Genomic DNA, 23,219 nt, shown 5'->3' on the forward strand with positions numbered 1-23,219 from the left:
GGAGTAAGAAGCAAGTGTTTAAAACCAGATACATTTCAAGCCAGTCAACAGTTAAATGCAATAAATGATCGAGTTGGATGGTGTAGTTTATATATATAATTAAAACAAGTTTTTTCAAGTACCTGATCCACTTTACAGTTTTTTTTTTTCAAAGACAAACTTTTGATACATGATCTATGTAGTCCATACTGACTTTAAACTCTCCCTGTAGCCCAGACTGGTCTGGAATTTATGATTATCCAGCTTTAGTTTCTCAAGTGCTAGGATTTTAAGTGTGTACCCTCAACCCAGCTGTACAAGTTTGAAGACGGATTCCTTGTTGCCTACGCTGTTCTAGGGATACAGTAATAGAGCACAGCATTCAGGAGGCTGTGACAGGAGCTAGAGCTCAAGGCTAGCCTGGGCTACATAAAGCCTGTCTCAAAATAAAAAGATGAAGCAAATTTCAAGTATGTTGGAGCTTGCAGTTTAGTGAGGGGAAACATATTAAGTAATATAAATATTAAGTCATAGGAAAAAACACCTATGGATTGTTACAGATGAGAAACTGAGAACCAATCTAGGAAGAAACAAAAGTTTTCTCCATAGATGGGCATTTTTGAGGCTGATGGATGAAACGTGTGTCTGGGAAATTAGGATAGATGGGTAGATGGCGGAGAATATTCAATGTGTAATGAATTTGTCAGCAAAAGTAAGTTGGGAGGGAACTAGGTAACTCAGAAAAAAGTGTGGACTATAAGCTAGAGAAACAGGAAGGGACTAGATAAGGCGGCCTCAACCATGGGAAAGAGAATCAAAAAAAATCAATGAGAATGATGAAAGCAGTCTAATAGAACTGGCTACATTAAGGCTTAATAGTCTACTGAGAACTGGAATAATTTAAAAACTTGAAGCAGATCTTTGAGCCAGCTGTTAAATCTAAAGATTTAAAAACCACACGACTTTAGTTTCACATTCTGATGTCTTTTTTTTTTTTTTTTTTTTTTTTTTTTTTAGTTTGAGTCTATGTAGCCTTGGCTGGTTTGGAACTATGTAGTCTAGGCTGGCCTCAAACTTATAGAGATCCATCTGCTCCCAAGTGCTGGAATTAATGGTGGATGGCACCATGCTTGGCCAATGTATATCTTTTAAAGCAGGCTAATACTGGCCAGCTGTCCTGACACAAACCTGTAATCCTAGGATTTGGAAGACAGAGAAAGGAGGATTGGAGTTAAAGGCCAGTCTCAGCTCCATGGTGAGTTTGAGGCCAGCATAGGCGTGTGTGTGTGTGGGGGGGTTGGGGGTATGGATAAGAATCAAGAAAATCTTGCTTTTCTGATATCAAGTACACATCAGAAATAGCTGCTGGTCAGGGTGTTTGGTTTGGTATTTATTAGCAATCTAAATTGTGTTGTTTAGAGCAGGTGGAGCCTCCTGATACAGATTTGACATTTTTTAAAAAGAATTATTTATTTTATGTTTATGAGTATACTGTAGCTGTTTTCAGACACACCAGAAGAGGACATCGGTTCCCATTACAGATGGTTGTGAGCTATCCTTGTGGTTGCTGGGAATTGAACTCAGGACCTCTGGAAGAGCAGTTGGTGCTCTTAACTGCTGAGCCATCTCTCCAGCCCTCAAAATATATTTTTTAATGTAAATATACTAATTATTAAATGTGTTTTGTTTACTTCAATTTCTTAACTTGGTGGTTAATTTAGTCTTAAACTTGATGGCTAATTTAGTGTTAGAATGACTTTGTATTTGCTGACTACAATTACATCAGATTTTATTTTCAGTTAAAAAGTAAGACTTGAAATTTAACCAGTAAGATTTTAGTATGTAAATTAAGCATGACTAGGAAAGGTGATTGATTTTTCTGCTGTGTCACACACTGTACCAGTACCTCACAGTTTATCTGTTGGAGCAGCCAGAAGGCAGAGTGGCTTAACTAGTACATTCATTTAGAGAAAGTAAGTTATCTTATGACTTAATGCATGTCTCATTTGTTGTGTTGCTTTCGTTAATAACTGGTTTATTTTTTTATTTTTGGTTTTTTGAGACGGGGTATCACCATATAGGGCAGACTGGCTTGGATCTCACTGATATTTACCTGCCTCTGCCTTTGGAGTGTTGGGATGTGCACCATATCTGGCACTTTTCTTGTTTAATATTATGGTATTTACTTATTTTTGTGGTATTGGATACTGAACCTTGGGCTTTGAACCTGCTAGTCCCTGTTCTATCACTAACTGTATCTTCAGCCCTCTATACTTCTCTAGTCTCACTAAGTTTATATCTTTGATAATTACAGATGTTAACTAAAAAGGAAAAAGTGTACACTGTTTTCCCGTCTTCCAATTCCTAATGTCCTAAAGAAAAGCTAAATTCATAAAATCAGAATTAGTAGGCAAAACTCCCTCTGATTTTTCAGAAGAGAAAGATCACAATTGATTTACTGAGCTAATGTGTCAGGTATAGATGCCAGAAATACAAACAGATGAGACAAAATCCCTACCCTTAAGGAGCTTACATTTAATTTATGTTTATTAAAAAAACCTAATATGTCTACTTAATTCCTATTTTGAGAAAAGGTCTGTGCAGTCTAATCTGGTCTTTAATATATGGTAAACTGCTGCCTTAGCCTTCTCTAAGTGCTAGGATTGCAGCTATGTGCTACCATACTGGCCTTGTGTTTCTATTTTTAATTGATAAAATAGAACTTCATACTGTCAGATCATGAAAAGGAAAATCCAACTTACAGACTTTCAGATGTACTAATTTAAGTAACATTGACTTTACTATCATATCAAATACAGCCATTGTAGTGAAAACAGAAGGTATTCTAGCTTTTCAACTGCCATTTTCTTCATAGCTTGATTCTTTGCTAGTATCTTGTATGTATTTAATAGTGAAAATTAAAGTTAGTAGCTATATACGTATTGGCTCAATATTGTTATCAAACATAACCTAAAATTCAAATAATCAATGTAGGTACATGGATTGTAGTAGTCGTAGACATAAAACACAAGATTTTCTAAAAATGTCTGTATTTTTACTATGTATTCTGTCAGAAGGTGCATGAAAAACCGGATTTAAATTAAGGATCACACTGTTCTGCTTTTAGTATGGCCCAAAGACATATTTACTGGATAATCACACCTTTGGGAACACACAATGGTTCTTCCAGTTTATTATGTCACCTACTCTAACAGTGACCACACAATGTCATAAGTCAACATGGCTATGGGTTTTTTTTTTTTTTTTTTGGTTATGATTTGAAAGACTTCATGTGATCAAAATACTTTTAAAGGTCAGTAACAACAGCTTTAGCCTATTTTACCAGAAAATATTCGATCTGCCCCTAAGATCAGGCATTTGTACAAGCAGTGAGTGGATCTATCATTAAAACCACCAAGACGAAACATTTCCCAAACGTTTGGCTTTACTAGGACCTGAAAACGTGGCAGTGGTCAGGGTGCAGAGGAATTGTCTTTACAGCAGCTCTGGTTCTCGGAAGATGGTCAGACCGAAGGGCCTTTGGCCACCATCAGAACTTTGCCCAAGGGAGCCTCTTAAGTTAATATTAACTCAAGAAGTTCTTTTGGTCATATCCTCCTACACACAGACTACTGTTCCATTTTCTGTCTACTGTAACAGATTCTGCACGTATTTTCCATCCTGTCAAGAGATCTTGACGCAGACCCTGTAAGGTGGCTGGTTCTGGGTCAATCGGGGTAGCAGAGCCCTTTCCTCCAGTCTTCCAGTGGTGGAAGTCCGCATGTGTCAAACCTGGAAAACAAGGCCCAAGGCCTCTCCACTGTCCGCTCTCATAGACCTCGACCGCCTCAGCTCCTCATCGCTCACCTAAGTCTTAACTGGGCCCGGACCTGCGCCGTCCACCCGGAGTGGGCGCTTTTCACCCCACCGGTCTCCCGAGAGCAGATCCTAGTTCGTCCCGGGCGGGGACCCAGGCTCAGCCTCCCTACTCGCCCTAGTTCACGCTCATTTTGGTAAATCCGCGCGCGCGACAGCGCAGGGAGTCCCCCCACCCCTACACACCGATTTCGAAAGTCGGGACACGAGCGAGGCGGCCGCGGTCTCGCGAGAAGAGACAGGCCCCGCCTGGAGTTCGCGGCCCCTCCCGGCCCCACCCTCCCCACGTCCCCCGCCCTCCCTCCCACACTCCCCGTGGCGCGAGCGGCTGACTGAGCCTGGAGAGGAAACGGCATTCACAGCCGCGCTCCCGCCCAGGCCGGCCCTGACGCGGGCCTCGTCAGCCGGTAACGGGGAGCAGAGGTGGGGGTCAGGGAGGCGTCCGCGAAGTCAGTGAAGGTCAGAACCGAGAGCCCTCCTCCGACCTGGGTGAGGACTGGGTCTGAGCTTGCCCCCACCCCGAACTCTGCAGAGCCGAGGCGGGGTCGACCCCTCCCAGGGGCGGGGTGGCGCCTGGCAACTGCAGCCTAGGGGCCACCCTGGGCGGGGCGCTCCGACAGGGGAGTAGGGGGTCAGAGGCGGGGTGCGGGCATGGGCTGTGGAGCCGAGGCGGGGATGGGCTCCTGGAGCCCGGACTCCCGAGCCGGGCGGGGATGTCCCGGGGCCAGCAGGTCCTTTCCGCCTCTCCTTTGGACCCTGACTGGAGGCCAGCGGGCGGGCGGGGGGGTGGGGGGGGAGAGGTGGGGGAGGGCAGTCGGCGCGAGGGGGCGGGTCCCGGCGCTGCGGGGCGCTGATTGGCTGAGCGCGTGTAGAATCGGGTGATGGGAAACGCAGCGAGGCTCTCCCGTCCTCTCTTGCTCCGCGCCCCCCCACCCCTTTCCCCCGTGGCGAATGTGCTGCGAGGTGGCGGGTGCTTACGCTCGCGGGGTTTGGCTGTTGCAGGCAGGAGCTGGGAGGAGGCAGCAGCGGCAGGAGCAGCGGCGGCGGCGGCAGCAGCGGCAGCTGGGAGGAGGTGGTGACGGTGGCAACGGCAGCGTCGGGGACGATGGCGCGACTGGTGGCAGTGTGCAGGGACGGGGAGGAGGAGTTCCCCTTCGAGAGGAGGCAGATTCCCCTCTACATAGACGACACCCTCACGGTGAGCGGGCTGGGCCGGGTTGGGCCCGCTGCTCCCCTGGCAGCTGTTTCCCCTCCTCCCCCTCCCCCCAGGCCGAGCGCTGCGCACTGGAGAAAGAGTGTGTTGCAACTCCTAGGCGAGGCCGCCTCTCTCGACAGGCCCCACAAACTCGCCTTTGCAGTGGGCCCCTTGGTACCCTTGGCAGGCTCCAGATCCAGCGCCCCGAACGCACTTTGAGGTCCTCCCCTCAGGTCTTGTCTCTTTCAGAACCCTTGGCCTTTATGTCTTCCTTTGAGACGCTGCTTTTAAGCACACGCCTGGGAGAAGGGTTGAAGGAGCAGGGGCGTTTAGGGCCTATCCTCTACAGAAGCCACTTACCCTCCCGGAGGCCTAATTATCTGAAAATGTCGCAGCTACATTGTTACCTGTGTGTTTTCTGTTTTAACACTATAGCTATCACTACAGAAACGTAATTACTGAGGGCAGAGTGACATTCTCTTGCACAGTGCAGATTCCACCTAAACGATTTGATTTCCTAATACCTAGTACATTATAATTCCTGAAATGATTGTGTTAAGCCATGACTCTTCACAAAATGGGTGTTTTGGCATTATTTGGTTTACAAGTAGCCCAAGACCAAATTACTGACTGTGTAAAGTAGTGTGGAAAGCTGACCGATCAGATCATTGTGGATATAAAATCACAAACGTGGGAAGATGGTTGTTTTAAGACCTGGTGCTGGTATACCTTTGCCGACCCTCTGCCCTGTGTTGTAGTACTGTTTCCTTTAAAAGGAAATGGCAGAAATTTGAGTTGATTCTGAGCAGGAAGTGAATGCAGTTGCTTACCACAGTTAAATGAACCTTCTCCGAACAAGTTTGAAATCTTCATTTTGATGGTGACCCTCTTGGATTTTACACTCGCCCATTGTGATCTGATATACATAAGTCTTACAACCTTTGACTTTTTTCCACTCACAGGCAGATCGGTTATCTTCCTGAAAGAATTTTTTTGTAGTTATCTACTGAAGGTTTTAACATTTTATGTAAAATGCAAGTCATTGTGGGGATGACAGTCAGAGCCTTTCTTTTTGCCAGTCTCAAGTAAGAGCTTCAGTACTTTTGAAGAATTAGGGGAGCTGTTGACTGGTTCACTTCGATGGGACTTTGCAAGGGAAAGCATGCTTTAAAAAGATAGTCGAATGATTTGACATAAAGTAGAATTTATGTTAGAAATTACTTGTGTGAATTAGTTATGGTTTCTTATTTTCTTGAATTTTAATTTTAATGGACTTGTATTTAAAATAGTTTTTAGAAAAACCAAGCTAGAAGCCAGTTAAATGATTTCTTTCTCCGTGTGACAGTGCTTGGTTGTAGTTCATTTGTTATATTACCTTTTGTCCCCTTCACCATAAAACCTTCAAAAACACAGTTTATTAACTTTTTTGTGTGAGTGCATTTATTTTTTCCTTAATCTCGAGGTTTGGGTTTTGTTTTTTAACTATATAATATGAAAACAGAAAACCATTGTAAATTTTGTCTTTTTACAAATTTTAAGATAACGCATACTCTCCTTTCACATAACCACCTTCAATGTGCATGTAGCACGTTAGTCAGTGTTTACTTCATAAAGCACGTTAAAGTGAACAGTATGTTGCATTCTTGACAATGATGTGAGTTTCCAGTTTTTTTCATAAATTTACATTTATGAATATGAATATATATGTATGTATATTCATTTTGTGTATGTGTGTACATGTAGATGTGTGTATGCCATAGTATATATGTGAAAGATAGAGGACTGTTGATGGTTTAGTGTCACCTGCTTTTGCCTTGTACTGGGTGTCTGAATTTTGTTTTTATTACAGACTCATTTTACAAAGACAATTTAAGCTTATTTAAATAACTTCGAATAATAGGTATAATTTTTCCTTGCTTAGGAATGGATTTTTGTCATTAAGGAGTTAATTTCGTGAGTTTGTCTTGGAAACTGTGAACTGACATTGAATGCCATTAATGAATGAGTATTATTGAAAATTCATGTAAATCTATGCCGTATTTAGGAACACAAGCTTCTTTCAAGATCATTCTTCTCAATCCCAGTTAAAGGGAGAATGTAGAACAAAACACCTGTTGGGAGAGAAGTGGGAAGAGGAAGGAGAGGTGTGTGTTGTGTAGTGGTCCATTGATATTTGATAGCAGTGTTTGCCTGAAGTTAACTTGGTTTGATCTTTGTTCCTAGGAACCCAAAGGACAACCTTGTGATCTTTGAGTAAATGGTTTTAGAAATCTTGTTTGCAGAAAAGTGTTAGTCTAGCTCATTCTAAGTTATTACTGCACAAAGGCAGGGTTGGGATACACTCAACATTTTACACTTGTTTGTGTGTGTGTGTACATATATAGGTATATACATACATGTGTGTGTGTGCTGTAGTATATATGTGGAAGATAGAGGACTGTTGATGGGGAGTTGGTTCCCTTTCCACTGTGTGGGTTTTGGGATGGAAGACAGGTTGTCAAGCTTTACAGCAAGCACCTTTACTCACTAAGCCATCTCTCTGGCCTTCTTTTCTCTTTTTAAGATGAGGTGTCAAATTCCTGGGCTAAAATGATCTTCCTGTTTTAGCCTCTAAAATGCTAGGACTAAAGATGTATACTACTACTTTTTGTCATTTTTTAATGTTTTTAATGGTTGTACAAGTTGTATGATATTCCATAATATCACCCTTCCATGTGGTTCTGATTTCTCATTTTTGAATAATACTGAAAGAATATGGATAAGGCATTGAGTTATCAATTTTTTCCCATTGGGCTTTTGGAAGTAGAATTACTGAAGGATAAGAACATGTTACAAGTTTCTTGGTTCATGTTGTTGAATTATTGCAACATTTCTAGAAGATAACCCTTTTAATTCAAATTGATCCAAATGAACTGTAAACTGGTGACAAAATGGCTTAGTGGGTAAAGGTGGTTGCTGCCAAGTGTGATGATGGTCATTCATTCCTTGGGATATAAATGGTAGAAAGGAAGAAATGGTTCCTGCAGGTTACCCTCTGACTCCTATACAAGCACCTCTGGCATGGATATGCCCCCCTCCAATAAGAATAATAAGTAGACTAGAAATTGATAGGAGTTCTGAACTCTCTGAGCCTAAAAAGCAGAAAATGGTGGCTCTAGGGGATTAGGAGTTTAGCATTTGCTACAAGTTTAGTATTTAGTGTTTTCTTTTAGCTCTTGAATATTTAACTTTCCTAATGCATGTTAAAGTAGTTTTGTGAATAATGATACAAAACAGTAATACTAAAGTGACATTTTGATAAAATGGCAAACAGTCTTATTGATTAGAGCTCATGGGAGTGTTCTGAAACTTTTTTTTTTTTTTTTTTTTGTGGTCTGGTAAAAATGGGGCAGATGCTTAAGAGTGAAAGTCAGTAATGGATGCAATAAACTTCACAAAGCAGTAATTGCTGCGCAATGACTTGTTCTATTTTTGGATGGCTCTGGATCGGCATCCTCATCATGCAGCTGAACACTAATGATTCCTCTGTGAAACCACACCTCGTGGACTTTACAGGGCCTGTCTTCCTTTAAGTAACCTAGAACCTAAGATTAACTCAAGGAAGTGGTTTGAAAGAATGGAGAAAAATAATGCTAGCAGCCCCTTTGCCTTTCCCTTTTCTTACTGTTCTCTTAAAACATTAAATGGCATACACTAGTTGACTAGAATACACTCGTTGACTAGAGAACAATAAAATAAAAAGCTGTTATCCTAAATATTCGAAAGGCAAGGATGAGGTAGTTATTTAAGGCAGAGTATGTGGTTCAAGAGAAAATAAAAATCAGCCAATTCAGGAACGATTTGATTTTTCTAGTTATGCTAGTTGTTAAGAGTATTGACACCTGTGTATTTTTTTTTCATTTGTATGCCTGTCATATGTGTCTATGTTTTACTGGTGTTTGAACCCAGTATCTCTCATATACTATGCAAATTATCTACTGAGTAAATGTTTTTATTTTTATGTGTGTGGTTGTTTTGCCTGCATGATGTATGTCTGTATGCCATGAGTGTGTCTGGTGCTCTTGACAGCCAAAAAAGGGAGACTGATCCCCAGAACTGGAGTTATAGATGTTTGTGAGCCACCTCGGGTCTCTGGAAAGAGCAGCTCTTAACTGCTGAGCCATCCTTTTCAGTGCGTGCCCCACCTCCAAGTGCATTTATTTATTTGTATGCATGTTTATGTGTATGAACATGTATACCTCACCCCCACTCACATATATGTAGAGGTCAGAGAACAACTTGAGGGAGTTGATTCTTTCCTTTTAACATGTGGGTCCCTGGGATTGAACTCTGGTCATCAGGTTTATCAGCAAACACTTTTAACCTGCTGACCTTGGTGGCCCTGGCCTCAATTTTTGATCCTCTGTTTTTTAGCCTCTCAAGCTACTGACTGCTACCTAATTTTATTTTTCTTCGTTGCACACTGGAGCCTGAATACAGGACTGCTCATATTAGACAAGTGCTATACTCTGGACTATAAGCCCAGCTTGACAGTTAAATTTCTTTAGTCTCTTAGATCCTGTGAGGTGATTCTGAAAAACATGTGAGTTAATGGAACATTTTTTTTGTTTGTTTGTTTTATTTTGTTTCCCTCCCCCCCCCCCCCAAGAGCTGGAGGCCAATCCTAGGGACTTGTGTGTAGTAGACAAGAGCCACATGTCTAGCCTGTGGGATTAAAAATTAACTAGTTTTAGTTTTAATTTTCAGGACCAAAATTTGGAGTGATGGTGGTAATGAGGTAGAAGCATAGGTAGTTTTTTTTTTTTTTATATGTAGCCCAGGCTAGCCTCAAACCTATGATTTTCCTGCCTCAACCTGCTGTGTGCTGGGATTATAAACATCATGTCTAGCTTGGACCAAGGCTTCTAATATCAGGATTATTACTTTTAAGTTTGCATAAGTTCGACTACAATAAATATAATGGACAATACACATTATTAGATATTTTGCCTGTATATTAAAGTGATTCTCAGATTATTTATAGCTTCAGCATTATATGGATGACTTCAGTTTTACTTATTAGTGTTCGTACAGTTTTACTTATTAGTGTTCGTAAAGATGATATCAGAGTGCTTAGAGGTACTTACATACTTAGTAAGTATTAAAGCTACAGTAAATGTTGTTACCCCCACCCATTGGAGGTAGTAAAGAGAAGACTGGCTGGATAGCAATGACCTTTTAGTATCAGCACTCAGGAGGCAGAGGCATGTGCATTTTTTATTTCAAAGCCAGCCTGGTCTGCAGAGTGAGTTCTAGGACAGCCAAGACTACATAGAGAAACCATGTCTTCAAAAACGAGAGAGACACAGACAGACAGGCAGAGAAGAGAAAAGAGAAGAAAAAGCAGAAACAAGATATTGTGATTGATGAACTTGAAAATTTGAAGCCTTTAAGCAGTAAGATTGTGACATTTTATATAAGCATATTGAAGAAGAAACTACAAACAGTAAAAACTATTGAAGTTGAAACACGTCTTACAAGGTAATAAAGTCATTGTAGAATTGGAAGCAGGAGCACCGGCTCCTTGATAATAAACAGTATGTATGTATTGTAATACACTTGGAAAAGAAAACCACACACAGTAGCTTATAACTGTAATCGCAGCAGTTAGGAGGTGGAGGCAGGAGGATCAGGAGTTTGAGGCAACTCTTTTTTTCTATAAGATAAGCTATATACACGCAAAGTTGTCTGTGCAGTTTTGGGTCTGTGAAACTGAAATCCTCTGGATGACCTTTAACTTCAGATCTTCCTATTTTAAATGCTGAGATTATAGGCTTGTACCTATATATGCACATGAGGATTTATGCAGTGTTGAAGATTGAACACACAGCTCTGTACATGCTCATACCCCCACCCTGGGAAGTATCTTTTAAGGCAACATTCAATGAAGTGGGGTTTACTATTCTTGTTTTTGCCTCAAATGGCTCTCTTTATTTTGACTCTTTGGGTATATAAGAATTTGAAGCCCTTGTTACCTGGAAATAGTTTGTCCTTGTATAGTGTGTTTGATATTTTTTACATTGTTTTAGTTAAGACAGGTATGCAGTATATATACACACATGTATCTGTGCACAATTTGTGTGTCTGGTGCCCTTGGAGGTCAGAAGAGAATGTTGGTTCCTCTGAAATGGGAGTTGTGGACAGTTGTGAGCTGCCATGTGGGTGCTGGAATGAAATTCAGATCCTCTGTGAGAACCAGTTCTCTTAAGTGCTGAGCCATCTCTCCAGTCTTGTGCATATATTACTGTTTTCAAGGCAACATTTTCACTTGTCTCTGAAATTGTGATCTACATCTTACAGTTAAGCTCTTTTCATGGTTAATATATAACTTTATGGATTGAAAAAGAAAAAACATCTACTTACTCATGTAAGTGTGTATGTGCCCGTGTGCCTGTAGGTGCATATGTGCACGTGAGTATAGTACCAGCAGAATCAGAAGCATTGGATCACCTTGGAGCTGGACTTGCCCTCCTGCCACTTCATGGATTTTAAAATCTGTAAAGTCAGCCGGGCAGTGGTGGTGCACGCCTTTAATCCCAGCACTTGGGAGGCAGAGGCAGGCGGATTTCTGAGTTCGAGGCCAGCCTGGTCTACAAAGTGAGTTCCAGGACAGCCAGGACTACACAGAGAAACCCTGTCTCGAAAAACCAAAAATAAAATAAAATAAAATCTGTAAAGTCACAGATCAGTGAACCTACTAATTTACATTGTCACACACTGAAGCCTCCTAAATTCCTCTGGTAGTAGTTTTAATAACTGAATAAATACCTCAGTACTTCCTTTTTCATCATATGTAGCATAAACTTTTACTAAATGCTAATACTGCTACATAAATGCTAGTTCTACATTATATGAATAAATTTTTTTTGTGGAGTTGAACCCAGAACCTTTAATAGATTGTTAGTACTAGCTAGGCTAGTATTCTAGTGCCAAGCTATATCTCAGCCCAAAATATGTATTAGCTTTCAAAAACATCATTTCTTTGTTGGGGTAGAGGATGGGCCAGATGTCCCACAGTGAACACTAGAGGTTAAAAGACAATTTGCAGAAGTTTATTCTTTTTCTTTCACCATTTGGGTGCTGGGGCGCAAACTCAAATTATCAGGCTTGAGAGCTTTGATGACCACATGAGCCAGCTCACTGGGCCCCACATATATTTTAACAAAAGAAGTCTTATATTTCACAGTTACAGGGAACTAACTCAATTGATTATCTAACTAAATATTATCCACTACTACTTTAGAAAGTACAACTTACTCTTACAACTGCTCTATGAAGTAGATACTAGAAATTATTACTTAATTTTATTTTACAAGTAAGATAATACACGGGTTAAATAACTTGCCCAGAGTCTTGACATAGATACTAAGTGACAGAGTCTGGATTTCTACTATGTGTTTGATTTTAATGCCTTTGGTCCTAATGACTACACTATGTCTGGCTTTAGAAATGTATATACCTTTGGTCAGCGAGGCAGCTTAGCAGGTAAAGGTACTTTGTCCACCAAGAATGGAAAACTTGATTCCCAGGGTCTATGTTGTAGAATAAAAATGTTGACTCCTGCAAGTTGTCCTCTAACTGCAGTACATGCACGGGCGGCGTGTGTTTGTTTGTGAAATTTTAAAATGGAAAAATTTATACACTGAATATCAAGACCCCTTTTTGCAGGAGACAATTTAGCTTTATAGATGTTTCCGTCTTCTAATCGTTTTAAAAAGTATGCTGTAGAATGTGTACAAAGAGTCCAATGAGTGATTTCTGCTCTGTTTGCCTTTTAAGATGGTGATGGAATTTCCTGACAATGTTTTAAATCTTGATGGGCATCAGAATAATGGTGCACAACTAAAGCAGTTTATTCAGGTAATGGTTTTTAAATAATTGTTTTCAGTCATGTGTGTATATTTTTAAACTTTTTTTTTTTTTTTTTTTTTTTTTAAATTTTTATGAGTACACTGTAGGTGTCTTCAGTCACACCAGAAGAGGGCATCGGTTCTCATTACAGATGGTTGTGAGCCACCATGTGATTGCTGGGAATTGAACTCAGGACCTTTGGAAGAACAGTCAGTACTCTTAGCCGCTGAGCCATCTCTCCAGCCTTTAAACCATTTGATACTTAGCTATAACTTCTAATTTTTTTTTTTTGTTGTTGTTGTTGTTGTTGTTTGTTTGAGAGCAAATCTCATTGTAGTTCTTGCTGGTCTAGAACTCTCTATGTAGAGTAGACTGGCCTTGCACTCACAGATCTGCTTACTTCTGCCCCAGATATGCTGGAATTAAAGGCTTGTCCCACCACACATTAGCTGCTGCTGTTTTTTGGTTTTTGTTTGTTTGTTTGTTTGTTTTTTGTTTTTTTGTTTGTTTTTTTTTAACCTAGGTGTTTGCCTGGGTAGTAATAGTACACTGAAGTTGATTTCATTTTTACAGTTGCAGTAAATATAGTTATGTACCTGATTTATAGATTACTTGTATGAAAGAATTGGGTTCTGTTCACATTTTACAGGTCTAAAAGTCTTTAATTTTTATCAGGTCATCTTTCCTAGTTTTTATAAGATTAAGGTATGCAACATTTTATTAAGAACTTGTTTGGGGTTGGGGATGTCACTTGGTGCCAGAGTATTTTCCCAGCATGTGTTAGGTCCTGAGTTTGATCTCTTACACCACCAATATATATACAATATATATTTTTAATGTCAATCCTACAGTATGAATTTCTTGATTTTTACTTATTTAGACATAAGATACTTTTTAAATACTCAAAAATATATGATTAAGATAGATTACTTAAGAATTCTTTTTACTTTTTAAAGATCATTTTGAAAAGCTAATAGTAAAAATGAAGAAATACTTGAATATTATCTTCTTTTCTTATCTGTTTTTCTGGAAGTGTTAGTTGTAACATAACAGTTCCCTTCCTTAAGTAGAAGAAATTACTTTTCAGGGTTTTGCCCATTTCTCTGTTGCTGTGGTTTCCATTCATTTTTGTTCCTTGTCATAACCAGTAGATTACATTCATGTATACTAATTTATTAGTTATCCATTGCAAGCCTGGTTCTTTCCCAAAGATAAAAGCCAACATTAATAAAAGAGTAGTTTTATGTCTTAAGGAATCTTCATTTTTCTTTTCCCTTTCAGCGACATAGTATGCTTAAGCAACAAGATTTAAGTATTGCCATGGTGGTAACATCTCGTGAAGTCTTGAGTGCACTTTCTCAGCTTGTCCCATGTGTTGGTTGTCGTCGAAGTGTGGAACGCCTCTTTTCTCAGCTTGTAGAGTCTGGAAATCCTGCCCTTGAACCCCTGACAGTAGGGCCCAAGGGAGTACTATCTCTGACTCGAAGCTGCATGACTGATGCAAAAAAGCTTTATACATTATTTTATGTACATGGGTAAGTATAGCTAATTAAGAAAAATGCTTTAATTTTAAACAACTTGATGACAATAACCTTTCAATGAGGGGAAACCTCTTATTGGTTAGAGCAGAGATTGAATTTAACAGTTTTATTGAGTAGCTGTTTCTCTTTTCATATGGAGAAAGGTATAAAGTAAGCAAAAAATAGTATATTAAGTATAAGTTACAAAGAAAACAGTAAGATGGGTAACAGAATGAGTGGATTAAATTAATATGAATAGTGTGATCTGGCAATGCCCTTCTGATAAAGAAGTGAATAAAGGGAGGGATCCTGCATCTGTCTGGATGAAAAGGACCAAGAGGAATAACAAGCATAAAGGGTCAGAGGGTAGAATTTTTTGACATGTCTGAGGAACAACAAGAGCATGTTGGCTAGAGCCAGCTGAGTAAAGAGAACAGTAATAAAAGATGAGATCAGGAGAGTAATAAAGATTCAGTTGTGGTAGTTAGTGCCTTATAGGTCATGCTGAGGTTTTTACTGTTGAGTACACAGGAAGCTTTGGAGAGTTTTGAGATGAACAACATTGTCTCACTTGAAATTTGGCCTACAGTGAGTGACCTTTGTATTGAGAATACGTGACGAGAGTACAAGGGTAGATACAGAAATAAAGAAATAGGTTGTTCAATGTAAAATAGGGAACGTGACGTTGATTACAGGTGATAAAGATACCAAGAAATGATAGAATCCTGAAATATTTTGAGGACTGAGTAAGATACCAAGAAATGATAGGATCCTGAAGTATTTTGAGGACTGAGTAAATAGGATTTTTGTATAGATAGATAAGGGAGGGATAGCTTTAGTGATGATTTTTAGACTTATGGTATAAAGTAGTATAGGCAGACCAAGGTACTTTTTGTCAAGACTAAGGGATCCCCAGGACCCACATGGTTTAAGGAAAGAGCCAGCTCCCAAACACTCCTCTGACCTCCACATGTGCTTGAACTCACCCTTCTGTTATGAGGTGGTAGAGACTTTCATTTTTTTTTTTTAATTCATTTTGAAGTTCAAGAGACTGATCTTAAGACTTCGTATATTAGGCAAGTGTGACACCCTTGAGCTATAGCTCCAGCTTGAAGAAGAAGCTTTAGAGTTTTTAAACAGGAATAACATAGTCTGATTTGTGATTTAAAAGGATTATTGTGCTAAGCAAAGCCTAGGATGTAAAAGGCAATGGTGGCAGTATGGAATCATTTTGGAAATTGTAGTTGACTAAACTAGAGGTTGGTGGGTTGGGCAAGGGATAGAAGGGATAGGATTGTAGATCTATATAAAGATCTATATAAAAGTTGATGTGCTTCGCTAATTGTTGGATGTAGGATGTGTTTCTTTCCCCATGAGCCATCTTGCCAGTCCAATATTGTATATTCATATAAAATTTTTGTGGTTTACCTCTTAAGGGTAGTATGTATTTACATAACATTTGAGGAAAGGAAGGAAGATGGGTGAAAGTCATGTAAGCAATGTCTAAAATACCAGAGTGTCAGACACACTGGAAGCTCCCAGGATAAGAGTTGTAGTCTAGGGAAGAGGGCACTGAGTAAAGTAGGTTTTTTCCAACTAGACTAGCTAGGTATGGAGAGGGAAAATAAATGTAGACTGCTTTGGGTGGAGACAAAGTTAGGATAGGTGATGTCTCTGTAATACTGTTAAGTATACCTTAAGTATACCTTTTGTAGACTGTTAAGTATACAAAAAAGCAGCTAATAGAAATTTTTAAAATTTGAAAGCGAAATGACAAACCTTTAATGGTTTATTTTTTACTAGGTCCAAACTAAATGATATGATAGATGCTATTCCAAAAAGTAAGAAGAACAAGAGGTGTCAGTTGCACTCTTTAGATACACACAAACCTAAACCTTTGGGGTAAGTAGAAATAAATGTTAAAATGTTTCATCGATGTTAAGTTTATTTAATGTTAGTCCCATTTAGTGAAAAGGATAACATTGCTAGTCTTGTTAATTGGATTACATTCTGACAGATGTCAAAATAAGCATGTTCTTGCATTGAAACTATATAAAGTCACTGAGTTTTAAGTTTTTTCCTTTATGTTTCAGGAGATTAAGAATTTTGAAAAATTTATGTCACTAATTTTAAAGTTTTCAAAGTAGTATTATTTGATTTGTAACCATTATGTTTAAATTGTTTTTTGTCTTTCTTATTTTTAGGTCTCCCTAATTTATTAAGGGTAAAAAAAAGCCTTACTCAGTTATGGTGATGTGTATTTGTGTAACTAATTATCAGTTTTCTTGGTTGATATACAGTACTGGTTTGCTCCAAGTATTCTTGGGGAGGATAGGGTCAACATGATGTACAGAGAGTTGGAAATAAATCTTTGTTTGGAGAAGAATAAAGGGATATAAAACTGTTCTGAGTTAAATATCTCAGTGTCACTGAAACTATTTTATAGACGTTTTCTTTCTCTAACACAAAGACCTACATATCCAGGATTTCCTATGCCTAGGAAAAACATTTTTTAAAATTTTTTTATCAGGACTCAGTGTGTAGCACACTTGCAAACAGAAACAGGTGAATACCTGTGAGTTGAGGCTAACCTGCTCTACATAATACTAGGCCTGTCAGGACTATATAGTGAGACTCTGTCTCTCAAAAATAAACAAACAAAAAAATCATGAAAGTTATGAAATACAGAGAAGTAGAAAGACCATAAAATAGAGACTTTATTATTTGAGACAACAAATATTATTTGATCAACTTAGCTAGTCCGGAATTCCTCTCAAGTGATCCTCCAATCTTATACTCCTGAATACAAGTGGACACTGCAGGGACTCCTGCCGTCCTGTGTATCTTACTCAGATTCGGCACTTACCAAACGTTGAATGAACATTTGTTTTATTCATGTTTGCCTTTTTCTTTGCTTAAGTATTTTAAAGAAAGTTCAAGACATCCTGCTATTCTCTAGTTACATGCATCTCTAAAACGATGAATATTTTTTTCCTACCCACAATGGTATAGCACCTATTGGAATTAATTATAATAATCTTACACACAGTTAATACTCAGATTCCCTTGCAGTGCTTAAAAATATCTTTTTGCATTTGTTTGTTGAGGTAGGAGCTGAACAAAACCCATGTATTCCATAGTATCTAAATACTCCGAAGTCAGTGAACATCTGTACAGCTTATAGTAGTTCTCAAGCTACTTCATATACTGTGGAATGATGATGTTGTTACTGTGGTTGTAGAGACAAGGTCTCATGTAGCCCAGGCTGGCCTTGAGTTTTTGGATAGTTTGTATAGTGGAAGATTACCTTGAGCTGATCCTGTCAGTATCATTCTGGTACTGAGGCATGGACTGACTTACTACATCTGTCTTTGGTACTTGTTTTTCTCTGTGTTGTTAAAAGATTCCTCTCTAAATGTTCATTTCAGTCATAATTTTTTCATTAGAAAATGAGCTGAGTGATATGGCATAGTAAAAAGGTCTGCTTTTTGGTTTTGCTTTCTTCTTCTGTGGTTCTTTATTGAAGAGTAATAAAAAGAAGTAGATAGCCCAGCACCTTACATACCTGTTCTCACTGCAGTTTTCCTGTGAAGACCAGTTCTTCCTGTTTTGCTCCAACTGCTACTCTGGTTCTGCAGTGACACGCTTTTTTGTTAGTTGTCTATGAGGCTACATCTTCATATCTTGTAGCTTAGAAAATAACTAAGTGTCTATAAACTTCATGTTCTCTTTCAAGTACAGCTCCTCTACATGGAAAGTCAAATGTTTTTTTGAAGGTTGTTTATTGGATATGAAATTAATATAAATGGAGCTAGTTGATCTTAGATAGTGTGACTTAACCAAGGTAGCTTTAGTTACTCCCCAGTGTATGTAGATGGTAGTCAGTGATTATAGTCTTGTTTAGTCAGGATACCTGAGTAGGTATAGTACTTTGAAAGGCTTCCACAATTGTTTGCTGTTAAATCTTCATTTTATGTTTCTTCTCTGTTCCCTAGCCTCAGGTTTTTAATCAAATGTTTTTCCAAGGAAAGTATACTCACTGGCTTCCAGCTTTATAAAGAACAGTGGTTGGGTCACCTTTACTGAGAGTGTTTTTTTAGCTATGCAAGTAAATCCTAGGTGGGTTTTTGTTGGTTTGTTTTTGTTGAAGGGGGGTGTGTGTGTGGAAGTTGGGTATCTGAAAGAAAGAACCAGGCCAAACATATAGGCCAGAAGTTAGTGATTAAGGATATTTTGAGAAAACAGAATGTAAAACCATGTAGAAATAAAATAGAGCAAGAGCAGAGAATGGTGGGAGGTTTCAGTTAATCAGAAGAGTATGGCTAGCTGGGTAGGAGGAGGCTGAGGAGAAGGTTGTTTGAGATTGATCTGTTCAGCATAATGAATGTTCCTTAGTCACTGAGGACCCCAGAATAGACACTGGTTTACTAGCACTGTTGATGAACACACTTGGTAGTTGAGTGGATAGAAATGGAATACAAGGTTGTAGTGTGTTAACCCTTAAATGGAAAGTACAGGAGTAGAAGAAGGAAGTGGCTTTGAAATTCTTCAGAAAGCATGCTTTAAAGGAGTCATCCAAGGCATAGGCCTAGATTCTGATTTGAGTGGTAGGTTGTTTAAACTTAACTATCAAAAGAGGAATATGAGACTTGAGACAAAGGATTTAACATGCAAGATAGAGCAGAAGTTGACATTTCATTGTCAAAGTAGGTAGAACTGAACCTCAATTTGACCTTTTCCCCTTAGTGGGATTAAAGTGCTGAATTGTACAATGACATGTTAAGCTGAGAGTTGAGAAATACTTATTTAGCTACTTGGGTTTTACCATCTTAAGCAGGCATGACATTGAATTTCTAGGATTGTAATGAGACCTGCAGAAGATCAGGCAGAAGCCAGTTCAGAATTAGTGAGAAGTCTAGAAGACTATCCTTGAATGGAATATAGACAGACATTTCTGTAGGAATGCACATCTGCCACACAGCAAAATGCACAACCAATGTCACTGAAACTAGTCTGGGAGGAGGGTCTGGGAGGTTCTCAGTAAGTTTAAAGAAATTATGTGTGTAGTACTTGTTACTTACCTAGGCTATTTTAGAGTATGCATCTTAGTATGCTATTTTTATTAAATATAAACTTATATACTTTGTTAGATTAATATGTGACTTTCATGGCTACTTGGAAATCAAAACTAGATAAATTTTGTTGCCAGAGCTAGCTGTAAATAAGAGTGACTTAACCATTTAACAATCACATTAAATAAATAAATTTTAATTGGTTAAAGATTGATCCATGTTTAATAGGTGAAGAGACTATAACATTTTAAATGCCATTTGGCTTTAGAACATTTGAAGTATATTTGCTTGTAAAATGCTTAATATTATAAATGAATTTCTATTTTTATAACTGTAAATAATGTAAGTAATAATAAAGTAACAATGTATTATGGTTAAATATATTATTCATTATTCAAATTTGTAGATTTATCTACTAATATCTTAATATGTTAAAGAATTGATAATTTTAACATAGACCTTAGAGATTATTTCTTCAGGTTATCTCAGTGTCACTAAGCTTTGTACCATACTGTACTGCAGTGAAGGGAGCAGTAGCAGTGTCAGTTCAGAGAAGTTAAGTACAGATAAGAGAAGTAGTGAAGACCACAGGAAGGACAGCAAGTGTAGGATCATTTTCCATTATGGACCTTTCCAGGGAACAGCCAGGTAAAACAAAGCAATCCTTTATTCTGCCTTTTTAAACCTTTCACCTCATGTATGCCTCCTTTTCACTAATATCTATTCTTTTTACAGAGGATGTTGGATGGATGTTTGGGAACTCATGTCCCAGGAATGCAGGGATGAAGTAGTTTTAATTGACTCTAGTTGTCTTTTAGAAACACTAGAAACGTATCTTCGAAAGCACAGGTGAGTGCAAAAGTCATTATGATATAGTGGGGGTATCTTAGATGTCAGTCATTCCGAGTAGTCTGTCACTGGCTTCTTTAGTGTAATAGTACTCCATTGTCCTGTTAACATCTATCTGCACTAGGAGTCATGGTAAGCAATTGTTTTATGAGGTGGCTTTGAGTGTTAGCCTTCTTGTCTCTTTCTTTTAAAGATTTTTTTCTTTTGTGTTTTTTGTTTTTGAGACAGGGTCTTTCTATGAGCCCTTGCTGTCCTGGAATTTATTACGTAAGATCATGCCTGCCTCTGCCTCTTGGAGTGCTGGGATTAAAGGCATGTACCACCACAGCCAGTGTTTTTATTATTTTAAATTTTGTGTGTCTGTGTGTGTGCCTGTGAGAGTGTGCCTGTGAGAGTGTGTGTGTGTGTGAGAGAGAGAGAGAGAGAGAGAGAGAGAGAGAGAGAGAGAGAGTGTGTGTGTGTGTGTGTGTGTGTGTGTAGCTTGTAACCAGCTTGTGTAGTTTGTAACCAGAGATGTTGGGACCCCTAGAGCTGGAGTTGTAGGCAGTTGGGAGCTGCCTGACATGGATGCTGGGAGTCAAATTCCAATCTTCTGCAAGAGTAGTTTGTATTTATTCTCAACCATGGAAACAGTTTCTCTTGTTTTTGTCTTTTTTTTTTTTTTTTAATTTACTATTTGTTCCAGATTGTTCTTTCATGAGGCACAGGTTGATTTAATCTATTGAAGTATAGTTAATCACTTTAGAAAATATACTACTCCTGGGTTTTGTAATAGAATTATGTTTGATAAATTTTCAAAATTAAATTAGCAGGTGCTTGGCCTAGAGTTGTGGCTCATTTGTTAAAGTACTTGTCTAACATGCATGAGGCTCTGGGTCTGATCCTTAGCCCCAGCATAAATTAGGCATGGGTAAACTAGATTGTAATCCCAGTACCTGGGAAGTGGAGGCAGGATGATAAAGAGTTCAGGCAGCCTGGGATACAAGAGACCATGTGTCACCCCAAAAAGCCTTCTATTTTCTAACTTGAAATATTTCTTCTGTAATTATTTGTCATGATCTTTAAATAGAGTTAGAATATATTTGTTTCTTGTAACCTTGTCTTTTTCTTTGTAGAATACTATTACAAAGGAATTTTCTAAGTGCCCTCAGCATTTGGAATCCCTTAGGAAGGAGAAAAACTGGCAAAGGAACCATGTAGCTGTTATGGTTTTTTTTTGTTTGTTTGTTTTGTTTTGTTTTGTTTTTTTTTGTGTGTGTGTGTGTGTGTGTGTGTGTGTGTGTGTGTGTGTGTTCTTATTGGGACAGGTCTGTTATTACAAATTTGTTACATTTGGCTTTGGGTTCACTTTAGCAAAACAAGAATTATAGCCTGGTTATAATCTCTCTGGCTATAGCTATGTTTTTAATCTCAGCTTTTGGGAGACAGGGCCAGGCAGATCTCTGAGTTTGAGGCTAGCCAGTTCCAGGCCAGCCTGGTTTAAAGAGTAAGTTCCAGGATAGCCAAGGCTACACAGAGAAACCCTGTCTTGAGAAACAAAAAACAACAACAACAAAAAAAAACTATAAACATACATGCTAATAAAATCCATGTTTTTAAAATGGTCATGTGCTAATGAACTGCATACTCAGTTCCTTTTTTTTTCAGACAAGGTTTCTCTGTATAGCCCTGGCTGGGTTTTTGTTTTTGTTTTTTTTTTGTTTGGTTTTGTTTTGTTTTAGATTTATTTATTTCTGAGTACACTGTAGCTGTAGACACATCAGAAAAAGGCATGGGATCCCATTACAGATGGTTGTGAGCCACCATGTGGTTGCTGGGAATTGAACTCAGGACCTCTAGAAGAGTGGCCGGTGCTCTTAACCTTTAAGCCATCTCTGTCCAACCCCCTTTGATTGGTTTTCAAAAAGTAGACAATATATTGATGATTTGGATTTGAGAGAGAGGAGACTGTTTGTCCTTCTGGGGTCATATAATAAACTAATGTTTTAAAGTTTCCAATATTTTGGCTTCATTTTAAATAAGGTGATAATAGAGTATTTTATAAATACCCTAAGAATGAGAAGAAAATTTGATTAGAAGAGTAATTTTATATGTAGACAAGAAATTGAGATTGCATAGAATTTGTTTTACCCATTAAAACTTTGACATTTCTTTTTTTTTGTTTTGTTTGTATATACTAATATTTGTACATGGATACATATGCCACAGCTCTTGTGTGGTTGTGAGAGAACAGCGGACTCACTTCTTTCCTTTCACCTTTAAATGAGTTCTGGGTTTGAACTCAGGTTACTATACTTGCTGGGCAAGCACCTTTACCACTGAGCCATCTCAGATTAAATTATTTTATGTGTATGTATATGGGTTTGAATGTATGTTTCTGCACTATGTGTGTACATGTGTTTGTAGAAGCCAGAGGAGAGTGTTGGGTTCCCTGGATGTGGGTGCTAAAAAAATTTGTATACTGTAAGAGCAACAAATGTTAACATGCCTCAGTTTTTAAGACAAAATACAGTTGGTTTTTTTTTTGTTGGTGATGGTGGTGGTAGTGGTGGTAGTGGTGGTGGTTTGGTTTTTTGAAACAGAGTTTCTCTGTGTAGCCCTGGGTTGTCCAGGAACTTACTCTGTAGACCAGGCTGGCCTTGAACTCAGAGAGATCCACTTGCCTCTGCCTCCAAAGTCCTGGCCTTAGAGGGCCACTTTAACCAGCTAAAAATAATTACAGTATTAGAACAGGGTTTACTATGGGATTAGATTAAATTGTGAGGATTGACAACGTAGTAGTGTTTATTTAGGATTATATTTGACAGTATAGTAATGTCAGAACGTTTGCAGAGCCTT

At 38.7% G+C, this 23,219-nt stretch overlaps 1 protein-coding gene and 1 long non-coding RNA gene across 7 annotated transcripts in view; one reads left to right on the forward strand and one right to left on the reverse strand.

Annotated features, from left to right (window-relative positions):
* Nucleotides 1-3,228: 3,228 nt before the first annotated feature.
* Nucleotides 3,229-4,971, reverse strand: LOC143442718 (uncharacterized). The gene is made up of 2 exons (XR_013111126.1): nucleotides 4,834-4,971; nucleotides 3,229-3,771 (listed from the first exon to the last, which is right to left on the reverse strand). It is a non-coding gene; the product is annotated as an uncharacterized LOC143442718 (long non-coding RNA).
* Ggnbp2 (gametogenetin binding protein 2) overlaps nucleotides 4,480-23,219 on the forward strand; it is a 29,675-nt gene continuing 10,935 nt past the window's right edge. For 2 of the 6 annotated variants that reach the window (XM_034505406.2, XM_034505409.2), the window contains exons 1-5: nucleotides 4,915-5,053; nucleotides 12,869-12,949; nucleotides 14,222-14,475; nucleotides 16,264-16,362; nucleotides 20,268-20,381. In XM_034505406.2, coding sequence (XP_034361297.1) covers nucleotides 4,961-5,053; nucleotides 12,869-12,949; nucleotides 14,222-14,475; nucleotides 16,264-16,362; nucleotides 20,268-20,381 — 641 coding nt within the window. In that variant the 5' untranslated portion in view covers nucleotides 4,915-4,960. Of the gene's footprint in view, nucleotides 4,587-4,857; nucleotides 5,054-12,868; nucleotides 12,950-14,221; nucleotides 14,476-16,263; nucleotides 16,363-20,054; nucleotides 20,181-20,267; nucleotides 20,382-23,219 lie in introns of those variants that run through there. The other 4 variants (XM_034505397.2, XM_034505396.2, XM_034505398.2 and 1 more) reach the window with 4 other exon arrangements.

This window comes from Arvicanthis niloticus, chromosome 6 (assembly GCF_011762505.2).
Source record: "Arvicanthis niloticus isolate mArvNil1 chromosome 6, mArvNil1.pat.X, whole genome shotgun sequence".
Classification (NCBI taxonomy): domain Eukaryota; kingdom Metazoa; phylum Chordata; class Mammalia; order Rodentia; family Muridae; genus Arvicanthis; species Arvicanthis niloticus.